The sequence below is a fragment of the Lithobates pipiens genome, unplaced genomic scaffold, assembly GCF_037356315.1.
Source record: "Lithobates pipiens isolate NorthernLeopardFrog02 unplaced genomic scaffold, aLitPip1_a1.2 Scaffold_28, whole genome shotgun sequence".
Lineage (NCBI taxonomy): Eukaryota > Metazoa > Chordata > Amphibia > Anura > Ranidae > Lithobates > Lithobates pipiens.
In genome coordinates this window covers 95,602,936-95,616,365 of record NW_027507789.1, presented here as the reverse complement: position 1 = coordinate 95,616,365, position 13,430 = coordinate 95,602,936, and the positions used below count along the sequence as shown (strand labels likewise).

The 13,430-nt window shown below is 42.4% G+C and overlaps 1 protein-coding gene across 3 annotated transcripts in view; it reads left to right on the top strand.

Annotated features, from left to right (window-relative positions):
* FBXL20 (F-box and leucine rich repeat protein 20) overlaps positions 1-13,430 on the top strand; it is a 694,061-nt gene that overhangs the window by 396,608 nt on the left and 284,023 nt on the right. For 2 of the 3 annotated variants that reach the window (XM_077459474.1, XM_077459476.1), the window contains 2 exons: positions 12,134-12,267; positions 12,727-12,787. In XM_077459474.1, coding sequence (XP_077315600.1) covers positions 12,134-12,267; positions 12,727-12,787 — 195 coding nt within the window. The remainder of the gene's footprint in view (positions 1-12,133; positions 12,268-12,726; positions 12,788-13,430) is intronic. The other variant, XM_077459475.1, reaches the window with a different exon arrangement.

Below are 13,430 nucleotides of genomic sequence, written 5' to 3'. Positions count from 1 at the left end.
AAGAGCACGCTTTTGCCAAAACGAATCCTTCTCCTCCTGGGTTTAGAAAAAAATCCTTTCATCCCTTCCAGACTTTTTCCTCCAAGTCTAAGCCCAGCACCTCCTTTTGCTGCAGGCTCTGGACTCCCAAGAAAGTTTAGCCTGGCTCCAAGCCCCCCCTTCAGTGACGAGACAAACCAATTTAGATTTGGGGGACATCTGTCGTCATTCACAGTCGCCTGGATTCAAGGCATTCGGAATCTCTCTGTCAGGGATGTGCTCCACAGGTGGTACAGACTGAAGTTTCACTCTCTCCCTCTTCCCTGATTTATTCCTTTTAAATCTGCCTTTTCTGCAGCCACTGAAGCATCTGCATGCTGCTTTTCAGAAATTGTTCACCTCACTGGTAATTATGAAGGTTTTTCTCCAACCTGCTCACAGTTCTGAAAGTCGAGGGCAACATTCTTGCTCTCCTGGATCTGACGTGCCTGAATGTCTTCTTTTGGATCCAAAAGATTTGTATGGAATCAGCCAGGTCACTCATTGCATACCTGCAACAGGGGGATTTGCTGGCATTGTTTTTACGTTTTGTGGTGGGAGACTGTTGTTTTCAGTTTGTGACCCTGCCATTTGGCTTGTCCTCTACTCCTTGGGTCTTCACAGAAGTCTTGGCCCCTGTTCTGCCTCCTCTTTGCTCTCAGGGTGTCCACATTGTGGACTATCTGCGATTCAAGAATCATTCCATCTAGGTTTTGAATACCACCATGCAGCAAATTGCAGAAAGTAGGGCGCTGAGGTTAATACCAAGCAAACACCTTGATTAAAAGCAGCACACTTTCATGTTAAAAATCACCAATCCACCAGTGGATAGTAACACAGCAGGTTGACACACCAAAGCGGATCAGCTGAAGGTAAACCAAGGCAATGAATGGCTGCCAGGCATGCAGCAGCAAGGTCTCCGAAGCTGCTGCATGCAGCAGGTAATTAGGAGAGAAAGAAAAACACACAAACGAGCGCTGCTGGTAGGTCTTCACTAAATAGTACTAAAACGGAGTTAATGAGTTTAGCTGGATAGACTGATATATGTTTCTATATAAATAGTTCATGAAATAGGGCATGTATCCACAGGGTTTATAAAAAGGTTTGAGCACATAATGAAATGGCTCTTTAAAATAAATGATGCTGTGGTAAAAAGCTCACTGTGACATGAAAGATGACAGTAATAGCATACCAGCCTTAGCCACCATGAGAATCGCTGGATAAACAGATGACTCCAAGGAATCAGGTGGAGAGATGATTTTCAGTGTGGTTTTACGGCAGATTCCTACAAGCTGGTGCACAGAAAGGGACCCACGATCAGACAGGAAATTACCTCACAGGAACTGCAAAAGGCTGGGAGGAAGACGCCATGCTCACAGGAAGGAGGCTTGAACCACAAGCAAAACAGTTGCAAAGCCTTGCTGCTTTTTCAAAGTCACATGGCAAGCTGAAAGGAGAATATTTATATGGGTTAACAGGAAATTATGTAAAGAGGGCTTGGAACTACTTAACCACTTCCCACCCACATGCATCATTCAGATAACTTTTTTTTTCAGCAAATGATTCCCTGCAAAGTAAAAGCCCTTATAGCCCCTGTTTAGCCACTTGACTGCTTTTACAGGCGTCGGGAGGAAATCTTTGCCTCCCGCTGCCCTTTGGTGCTTCTTCTGGCTTGCCTGTGAAATCGGGGAACCAGAGAATGAAGCCATCAGCTGCAGTTGTTTACCATAGAGCCGACCACGAACCAGATGCCCCCCAGCCAGCTCTATGACCTTTGGAGGCCAGAAGCGATATCATGACGTCACTTCCGGTGCTGACAGATGTAAACACTGCTGTTTTTTTGCTGGGAAGAATGAGATCGTATAGATTTTAAGAGGAGTACCACGCCAAAATTAAAAGAAAACAATGGCGTGGGTGTCGTTTCCCACCACCCCCCCCCCCCCAATCCATACCAGACCCTTAACCGGGTATGCAGCCTGGCAGCCCAAAAAAGCTGATGAGCCATACCAGACAACATGCCATCAACATGCGTAGGGGGGATGCTTTGGGGCACCTTGTTGATGAGGACAAGGGCCTCTTCCCCACAACCCTGGGCGTTGGTTGTGGGGGTTTGCGGGCAAGTGGCTTATTGGAATCTGGGAGCTCCCTTTAACCACTTCAGCTCCGGAAGAATTTACCCTTCCTGACCAGAGCACTTTTTGTGATTCGGCACTGTGTCGCTTTAACTGACAATTGCACGGTCATGCGACGTGGCTCCCATACAAAATGAGTCCTTTTTCCCCACAAATAGAGCTTTCTTTGGTTGGTATTTGATCACCCCTGCGTTTTTTTTTTTTTTGCGCCATAAACAAAAAAGAGCAACAATTTTGAAAAACATTTTTTTGCTATAATATCCCCCAAAAATATTTAAAAATAAAAAAAAAATGTCCTTAGTTTAGGTTGATACATATTCTTCTACATATTTTTGATAAAGAAATCGCAATAAGCGATTATTGATTGGTTTTACAAAATAAGGGATAGTTTTATGGCATTTTTATTAATCTTTTTTTTTTTTTTTTTAAATGGCGGCAATCAGCTATTTTTATCTTGACTGCGGAATTATGGTGGACACGTCGAACATTTTTGACACATTTTTGGGACCATTGTCATTTATACAGCAATCAGTGCTATACAAATGCAGTGATTCCTGTGTAAATGACACTGGCAGTGAAGGGGTTAACCACTAGGTGGCAGTGTAGGGGTTAAGTATGCCTTAGGGGCGTGTTGCTAACTGTGGGGGTTGTGGCTGTGTTTTACACATCACTGATCTCTGCTCCAATCACAGGGAGCAGAGATCAGCGACACTGTTCCTAGACAGAATGAGGAGATGCTTGTTTACTTTAGCATCTCCCCGTTCTTCCTCTCCGTGAGGCGATCACGGGTATCCCCACGGCAATAGAGTCCACGGACCCATGACCTTACTCATGGAGCTTATAATTAAGCAAAACAAAATAATTGAAAAATAATTATATTCCAAGTTTGTGATGCTCCTGTAATTTGTTAATAAACTCATCTGTATCAATTAACAGATACTGACAATATAGAAATTACACTGGCAACCAGTTAAATTGGTGAAAAATGTACTCAGCCATTCAGTTGTGTCTCTGTGTGCAACACGGAGCATGGAAAAGAGAAAGAGCAGCAAAGAATTGTCTGAGGATTTGAGAACAAAAATTGAGGAAAGGCATGGACAATCTCAAGATTACAAATCCATCTCCAGAGATCTTAAAGTGGATGTAAACCCAATGTCACCCTTTCTAAACTACGGCCATAGGGGTAATCTATAAGAATATACATGCCTCCTGCATGTATCTTTACCTGTCAAATGTCTCCCCTCTGTCTGCTATGAGACCCGAAAAACTGCAGATTCTGTGGGTGGGTCTGTTGTCTGGAGCTCGGTGGGTGGAGTCGTGATATCAGTAGACTCCCGCCCACCTCTACACTCCCCTTGTCAATATGCATATTCTCCTGTGTATTTCTTACGCTGAACTTCTGCTATGATCTCTAACATCCAGTGAAAAAAACAGGAAAGTAACCAGGACTTCAGCATACCAAAACATGCTGAGGTGGGGCACAATCCTTGCAGAGCAGCAGAAGAAAGGAGTGAAAAAATAATGCATATCTCTTAGTCTAGTGCATGAGATATGTAAATCACCTGTCACTCACAGCAAGGGGGAGGATTTGACAAAGTTTTTCTCTGTTTGTCAAGCTTTATCTCACTGAACAATAAGAGGATTGCTCATAGATGGAATAACTCTTAGTGGCAAGAGTGGGCTCAAATGATAGGGAATCTTATACTCTACATTAAAAAAAAAAATTTGGGTTTACATCCAATTTAATGTTCATGTGTCCTCTGTGTGTAACATTGTCCAAGTTTACTGTAGCTAATTGTCACAGAGAAAAAATCAAGTATTGCAACAAAGAATTGTTTGAATGATGGATAAAGAACCTTGATCAACTTCCAGACAATTTCAAGCTGACCTTTAGGCACAGGATACAACTGTGTCAGCTCGCACTATACGTCACCATCTGAATGAAAAGGAACGCTATGGTAGGAGACCCAGGAGGACCCCACCTCTGACACCGAAAGATAAAGCCAGATTGGCGTTTCCCAAAACTTACCTAAGGAAGACTAAATCCTTTTGGGAGAATGTGCTGTAGACAAACTAAACAAAATTACATCTTTTTTTGGTAAAACCCATCATTCTACTTCTACGTCTCTACTGTTTTTAGAAAAAGAAATGAGCCCTTTAAAGAAAAGAATCCAGTCCATACAGTCAAACATTGTGGAGGTTCACTGGTGTTTTGTGATTGTTTTTCTGCATCAGGTACTGGATGTTTTGACCGTGCGCATGGTATTATAAAATTTTAAGACTACTAAAGAATTCCGGGGTGCAATGTGTAGAGCCCAGAAAGTTGAGTCTCGGTCAGAGGTCATGGGTCTTACAGCAGGACAAGTACACCTTTATACTATCTGCTAGAGCTTTGGAGTTCTTGCTGTTGTATGTCTGGCAGCCACCCATTGCTTGTGTGTACTTTCAGTGGGTCTCAGCTGGTTTCAGCTCTGGTGTCTCAACCTGCTGTGTTGCTCTGGTGGATTGGTGATTTTTGACCTGCAAGTGTGCTGTTTTTAATAAAGGTCTGCCTTGCTTGGTATTAAAGCGGGATTCCGCTCTTTTTTTATTTTTTTCTTACCTGTCTCACTGGTGGGCGAGTGCTACCTTCGATTGGCATCCACGTCCGGCGTTTATTTGACCCCCGGTGCGACGAATCTTTTCCTCAGGATGACTTATAAAAACCTGCTCTGGCGTTTTTCATTTTAACTGTGGGCGTCTGAAGCCCACAGGCATTTACTTCCTGGTATATGATGACGTCTGGCTCCCAGCATGCTCCGCTCCATCTTGCACATGCTCAGTGAGAGCAGTGACAAGGAAAGAAAAACTTTCATTGTCCCCCATGGATTCTTGGGAAATTTCCCAGGGACCATTGCGAGGACGATAGCCACGCCTACTCCCACGGGAGGACAACCCGGAAGTCAGCTGAAACATCAGAAATAAAAGGTAAGTAAATAATATTTTTTTTTTCAGGGTTCGTTTAGGTAAGTATGCTATCTGTTGATTTTAATAACATGAACTTTCATTTTTAGGTACCAAACCACTTTAACCTCAGCACCCTGCTTTTTGCGATTTACTGCTTTATTAGGTGATCCTGCCCACATCTTCATTCATCCATCTATTTTTCTCTTTCAATAGTTTTTATTGAATTTAACTCTTTGGTAAATACATCATGTATAATCAAAAAATAGAAATAAAGCAAAAAACATAACATAAAAGACAGAGAATTCAAATAAGGCAGGATGCATCAATCAGAAAAAGACAGGTCACCACTCCACCCCAATGGGCTCACACTGTGGAGTGGGATAGCTCGGGGGACTCCTGCCGAAGAACCCCCCATCTACGTCCCTTTAAACCCCCGGACAGCACCCAGAAATTGTGCTCCCCGGAGGGAAGCGGACTGACAAACTTCAAAATTCCCAATTCAATTCCAAATGAACTCTTTAGAACTAGTAAACTCCAGTTAGAACCACAAAGGTTAACTGAGGAAGAATGTAGTAGAATAAGGCAACATCAAATCCATAACTAAATATGAAAAATCCTGCGTAAAGAAAAGCAAAAAAAAAAGAAAAAAAAAAAAAGAGGGAGAAGTAGAAAATGAATTCAGGAGAAAAGAGGGAGGGTAAGGAAGGGAGAGATGTACAGGATTCAGGGTCCTGGCTCCATCCATGTTAAATTTAAGACAGAAGGTGTCCTGGAAACAATTGTACTTTGATGTGTTGGGCCCATGGATCCCATGTCAATTCAAATTGTTGAATGGTATTCCGTAATTTAGCTACTATTTGTTCTTGAACCATAATCCAGGAGATTTTGTGCCTGGTAGCCACAAGGGAAATCCTAGAAGTTTTCCAAGCTTTTGCTAAAGTGATCTTGGCTCCCAAGCACATAAAAAAGATTAGTTGTTGAGTATGTTTAGGGGTATTGTGTAGCCTGCGGTTCAGAAGGATATAAGAAGGATCTTGTGGGATTGGGGCTTTCGAGACCTTCCTCACTAAATGTATAAAGTTATTCCAAAAATTTTGTATGCGGGGACATGTCCACCATATATGTAACATTGAACCTAAAAGACCACATCCTCTGAAACAAAGCGGTGAAATCTCTGAATACATCTTTGAAAGTCTCACAGGAACATAATACCATTTCGTTAGAATTTTGACATTAGCTTCAATTAAGGAAATATTCAAAATACCTTTGGAAGAACGTCTAAAAATTCGAAACCACATTTCCGTATCTAGTTGGATGTCCAAGTCTTCCTCCCAAGAACGAGCATATGTCGGTTTGTCACTCCTATCTGCCAGGGACGAGTAGATGAGGGAAATGCCTCCTTTGCGGTGACCTTGTTTTAAGCACCATTGCTCGTAAATCGTAGCATTGTAACTATTTGATTTGTCAAGTTCAAGAGAATGTATAAAACGTTTAATCTGTGAAAGTCTCAATTGTTCTGAATCGGGCATCTCTAGTTTGGAGTAGCAGTGTCCCATTGAAATGGGTCCATTTGGTGTAATGAAATGTCCAATTCTGAAAAGGCCCTTGTTCAGCCACCATTGAAAATCTTGGGTATTCAGTCCAGGAGGGAAATCAGGGTTATGGAATAAATGTACTAGAGGTTTCAGTGGGGAAATCAGATGTTTGTTTTTGTATAGTCTGTCACATAGTGCTAGGGATTGAGAAAGTGTGGGGGACAATATGGCAGGTCTTTGTTTTGTTGGTCTCCATAATAGATGATCTAATGTGTAGTCAGGTACTGCCTGGTTCTCAATAGAAACCCAGTCTGGGCTATTAGTTCTAGTATATATTGCTGAAAATTGTGCTAGTTGTGCTGCTTGATAATATAAAAAGAGGTTAGGAAGTCCTAACCCACCTTGGATTGTCCGGCGGAACAGGATGTCACGGGTCAGTCTATGTCCCTGTTTTCCCCAGACAAATCCAACCACTTTTGATTGGAATTTGTTGAGGGTCAACTTTTTAATAGGTATGGGAAGGGCTCTAAATAAGTACAAAATTCGAGGAAATAAGTTCATCTTGACTGCATTGAGCCTGCCCAGCCAAGACAATCCTTCTTTAGACCATTTAGTTAAATCTGCTTCTAAAGATCTGAAGGCGGGTGGGTAATTAGCATTGTATAAATTACTGACACATTTGGTGAGAGAAATAGCCAAATAGGGAATCCTATCTGTGGCCCAGGAGAAAGGAAAGAAGGGCGCAAGTCGGGAGATGGTTAATGAGGGAACTGAAATATTAAGAGCAACTGACTTGGAAGTGTTAACTTGGAGACCTGAGATAGTTCCAAAGTCCCGGAGGAGATGAAGTAAGTTGGGAGTGGAGATTAGGGGTGAGGTCAGAAATATAAGCATATCATCGGCAAAGAGAGCACATTTATGCTCTTCTAAACCACAGCGAACACCTTTAATATTTGTATCTGCTCTAATGGCGATGGCTAGAGTTTCTATAGCTATAATAAAGATTAACGGTGACAGGGGACAACCCTGTCTAGTACCTCGGCAGATATCTAATGGTTGAGAAAGGTGGCCTAATAGACGTACTTGAGCAGAGGGGGTTGAATATAGGGATTTTAGAATGTTCATAAAATTTGCCCCGAAACCCCATTTGGTGAGAATTTCAAAAAGATATGGCCATGAAACAGAATCAAATGCCTTCTGCAAGTCCAAAGACAGCAGAAGGCCTTCTTGTGCCGGGCCTCCGTCCCATTGCGAATTCAATAGTGATATTAAGTCAATTGCCCTTCTCACCTGATCCGTTCCCTGTCTCCCCGGGATGAAGCCCACCTGATCCTTATGAATATAGTTAGATATAAAACTGGACATTCTGTTGGCTAATATCTTAGTCATAATTTTAAGATCATTATTGATCAGCGAGATGGGTCTGTAATTTCCCACTTCACTAGTATCTTTACCAGGTTTCGGGATAACAGAGATAAATGCGGTATTGGAATCATTCGGGAGGGGGGCTCCATTCTGGAGAGAATTAAAGAACCGGGCCATGTAGGGAGCTAATTTTGATCCAAAAGTTTTGTAATATCTGACGGAAATACCGTCGGGGCCCGGTGCTGATTCAGATTTAAGGGTTTTAATGACGTCAAGTATTTCGGCCGGGGTAAAGGATTCATCCATTAGTTCTTTATGAGATTGATGTATGTAAGGTAGATCGAGGTGATCGAGGAACTGATTCCTAGCTTTGGAATGTGTATGAGTTGTCTTAGCGTCAAGGTTTTTATAATAATCATGAAATGATTTCAAAATTTCTACCGGATTTTGTGTGAGGGTACCCGAAGATTGTCTAATTTTAGGGAAGACCGAGGTACGAGTTCGAGGACACAATTTACTCGCGAGTTTGGCACCCATTTTATCCTTTTGGTAATAGAAGCGAGCTCCTGTCCATCGCAGATGTTTTTCTGCTGAGGTAGTGAGTAAAAGATTAAGTGCGATGCGTGCCCTATCAAGATCATCCATCTATTTTTCATCCACCCCTCTAACATTCATCTACTATTGTTATAATTGATGTTATGCCACAGACTGTGTGTGTTTATTCATGGACTAATTGTCATTACATTGAACAGAGGAGTTCTGGATGATTTGTGTCATTCTTGCATGTTTCTTTTGTTTTTGTGAATACCAACATGCAACTGACTGCAGACTCTGCAGAATTTCAGGTGCATCCTAAACACTTGGATGTCTGTACTGGATCAAACTTACACTCTGGAATATTTGTGACTGATTCTGGACATGTCCCGGACCCAGGTCTTTTTTCAGTTGGAAAAAGATTAGGACCCTTCACTCGCGAGCTCATTTGCTCCTATTCAGATGTCACCCCCAAGTACCTGAGGGTCCTAGGTCTAATGGTAGCCTCATTCGAAGCAGTATCTTATGGCCATTTCCAGTCCAGGGCGCTGCAACTTCACATTCTGTTTAAGTAGGACAAGCACTCTGTCAGTTTATGGACAAAACCATGCGTCGTGTCTCCTTCTGCCCGCCTCAGCCTGACGTTTGAGTCAGAAGTAATTTCTCAAAGTGACTTTAAGGCTCCATGCACACTGGGCTTAAAAAAAAAAAAACTCTGTTCTCTTGGGAGTGAAAAGCAATCTAGCCGAGTTTAGAAAAGTTTTATGTTTTTTTTTTTTTTTTCTGCCAGTGAGCTCCAATCAGGAACGCAAACCAGAAGGTTTTGTTTTTTTCTGCCTCTAAGCCAGTGATGGTGAACCTTGTCATCCCAGATGTTTTGGAGCTACATTTCCCATGATCAACTACACTGCAGAGTGCATGAGCATCATGGGAAATGTAGTTCCAAAACATCTGGGGTGCCAAGGTTCGCCATCACTGCTCTAAACATTAAACTCAAAATATGCCTCTTAATGTCCTAATGTGCGTGGACACATGGGATAACATTGAGCTGCTTCTACAGGTAGAACCCAACTCCTGTAGAAGCCACATTTTTTTTAAGCCAGTGTGTATGGAGCCTAAAGATTCTTACCACGGATGCAAGTCTGTCATGATGCGGAGGGAGTCCTTTGAATGTTGGTGGTTCAGGGCAGCATTTCTAAACTATTTTTTATTTTTTTTTGTCTGTTCTGAACATTTTCAAGGCACCCCATTCTAAAAATTTAAATTAAAAACGAAACTAATACTTTTACATGAAACCGCAACAGCCACACACATAGTACACCCAACATTAGAGGGGATTTATTATTCCAAAGCACATCCACCTTTGCACACTGGTACTCCCTCAGGTTTTTCTTCATCTCTCAGCTAATGTAATCCCAGTGCTAAGGAAGAGGGGCAGTGGAGGGGCAAATAAGGATGCTGTGTAGGCACCCAAAGTCCTTATCAACAGATGATGTCATAGGTTGTTAGGACACCGGTGGCTGGAAGGTTGTATTGGTGCACAATGAAAACCTGTGGTTTGTATACAATTTTTGGGCAATTTTTTTAGGTGATTTACCAAGGCAATCCTGGTTGAAAAAGACTGGTTTAGGGGACCTGGTCAGCAGAGGAATCCAAACTTCCAATAATAATTTTGGGGCTCAGAGCTATTTGGCTGTCTCCCCACCACTCGACATCTCCACTTTAGGGACTTCAAATGTGGGTTCATTCAGACAATGCCACAGACGTGGCTTACATCAACCATCACGGAAGCACGAGAGACACAAGAAATCAAGCTGCCTAAAATGAAGTGGAAATGATTCTAATCTGGGCAGAGCACCATGTTCCATCCCTGACCACAGTACACATTCCAGGAATTAAAATTGTTAGGCTAGCTTCCTCAGCCATCAGGATCTGGTTCAATGTAAGTGTTTTACAGGATCTTTGCTGTAGGTTGGATCACTGGAAGTGGATCTATTAGCAATCAGGTTCAGCAACAGACTGAACAGGTTCATAGCCAGGTCTGGAGATCCTCAAGCTTTCCCAGTAGATGCCCTGGTATCTTTGTGGGATCAGTTTTTGCCTTATCAGTGATTTTCTTCACTGAAGCTCCTTCCACAACTTTACCACAGGATCAAGTGGGGCATTCCAGTGATTCTTGTGGCATCAAACTGAACAGTTTGGTACTCAGTCACATTGTGACTTTTGGCAGACTTCCCTTTACCTCTTCCAGGTTGCATAGATTGTCTGTCTTAATGCCTAATTTATCCTGCTTCTCAGTCGCTGGCTTTGCTCATATGACTGTTGAAGCCCAGGTCCTTGGGGACAGAGATTTATCAGATTTGGTTATCCCAATGCAAATGAAAGGCTTACTTTGCATGGTGCGAGTAGTCTTTCATCTTAAGAAGATACTCTGTTGTACATATACTGGCTTTTCTCCACTTGGATCTGTATCACCATCTAGTCTTGAGTACCCTTAGGCTGGGTTCACACTGGAGATTGCAGTGGCTCACAGCAGGAGTCTGGGAAGTCAACATTCACCGCTTCAGGTCTGATTTCAGCCAGAATTTTTGGCTGAATTTAGACCCGAAATGGACCTAAAGACGCACATGGCTCCTGTGCAATTTTCTCAGGAGTCGCTGCCGAGATGTGTGAACCGGCTACATAGAGAGCCGGTCACAATCTGCTGCTATGCGTATTGGATGCGGAGAAACCTGCATCCAATTTGCAGTAGTGCGAACCCAGCCTCAAGGGACCAAGTTTGGCCTTGGCTGTCCTCTTCCAGCATCCCTTCAGCCTCTCAATCCCTGGTTAAGGCCTTTGTGCAGGAAGTTGCTTATTTAGCTCCTCCTAGACATTCTCCGGTGACACCTTGAGATATCAGTCTGGTACTTACCACTCTTCAAAAGCCCCCCCAATTAAACCTGCCTGGGATATTCCCTTAGCTGGGTTTAGTGACTAGGTGCTTTTTCTTGTCGCAGTCACTTCTGCTAGGCGATTATCAGAGTTGGCATCCCTGTCTTGTACGTAACCTTTACTGGTGTTGTACAAGGATAAGGTTGCCCTGAGACCTAAGGCTTCCTTTATGTCCAAGGTGGTCTCCTCCTTTCACCTTAAAGCCTACCTCCACATTTATTATCCCCAAGCTGGGCAAAACATACCATTTCCTGCACTTACGGGGCATGCTGGATTTAGCCACAGCTAAATACAGTATAGTGTGCTCTTTTCCAGCAGTGGGATGGGGACTTCCTGTCCCATTCATGATACAATAGTCATGCTGAGCACTGCTTAGCCATTCACAGGAACCTTTGTATTTTATGAATGAATACAAAGCTTCCTTTGGCTGAGGCGGAGAGGTAGACGCATGATGTCCCCTATTTTTGTCAGTCAGATTTCAGTTGTCACTTTAATTTAGGACAAAAAAAATATCTGATTAGTTAGTTTGGAAAATTCAAACTATGTAAATTGACTTTCAGTGTTTTATCAATGGGGAAAAAATATTTATTTCTTGCTTATATCATGCAACCTTTGTTCATCTTGCAAATATGCAGCTTGCCTTGTTCTTTTATATTGGTTTTGTTCCAGCAGCAGATAACGGATGAGGGCCTCATCACAATTTGCCGTGGATGTCACAAGCTGCAGTCTCTGTGCGCCTCTGGCTGTTCCAACATCACAGACTCTATTCTTAATGCACTGGGACAGAACTGCCCAAGACTCAGGTAACAAATGAAGTTGTATATAAAAGAATGGCTAATTTTACACATATGGGTAGAAGCAATCTCCCTAAAGGTTATTACGCATCTCTCTAAAATGTCTCTCTAGTCCTCTGTGTTCAGTGCAGCATCATAACACAAACTTAACTTGCATATTCTAGAAACTAATGTCTACAGTATATACATTGTAAATACAGGTAGAGGATGACTACTGGATTCACCACATTGATGAGGAAAAAGTAGATCAACAGCCTCTCCAGTGAGTGAGCCAAAGTCTCAAGCCTGCTGAAACCAACTAGCTTGAGCAGAGGGCTCAAACTGTACTGTATACATTTCAAGTTGGCAAAGGCACTGAGGCATTCACTTAAAGGCCTGTCTTGTAAAAGTGTAATTTACCCAAAAGGATATTTTAAAGGTTTTTTATTTTAAAAGTCATAAACGTCCTTTTTTTTTTTTTTGTTGCAGAATTCTTGAAGTAGCTCGATGTTCACAGCTGACAGATCTAGGATTCACCACTCTGGCTAAGGTAAAGCAGGTTGAATTTGTGTTTGCTCCATTTTCCTGTGTGTTTTTATTTTTGTAAATGGCTCCATCTGGGAGGATGAGGCAAGGAGGAACCAAATCTAAAGTATTTGCATTTCTGCATAGATCTACAATGGTAGAAGAAAACATAGAGCTTAAATGTCACAAAAAAAATTCTTATTCATCAAATATAATTCATACACATCTACTGCTTAATGGCCCAGCAGCCTAATTTTCATGAAATTGTTTCTTTCTGCCTCCTTATTAACGCGTTCGTGAGTTTCCAAAACCTCCCCTTTCCCTCTCCCTTTTTTTTGGAACAAGCAGTGTGTGTTAGTTGCAGTCATTTGCACTGCTATTTGCACACTGCAAACCCTATAGTTCACAGTCCATAGTCCTTTATCCACCTTGAGAATACAGTGGGACCATGGAGAAGGAACATGACCTGTTACCCGCTAACAGGTCATCAGATTACAGCAGACAATCCGCTCGTGTGTGGGCTTCAGCGGACTTTTTCAGCGGACTGTCTGACGAACAAAGTCTTAGGGAATTTCCGTAATTTTGTCCGTTCAAACTTGGTTTTGTCCGTCCAAACTTGGTTTCAGCGGACAGTCCGCTCGTGTGTAGGCAAGTTGGACGGACTAAGT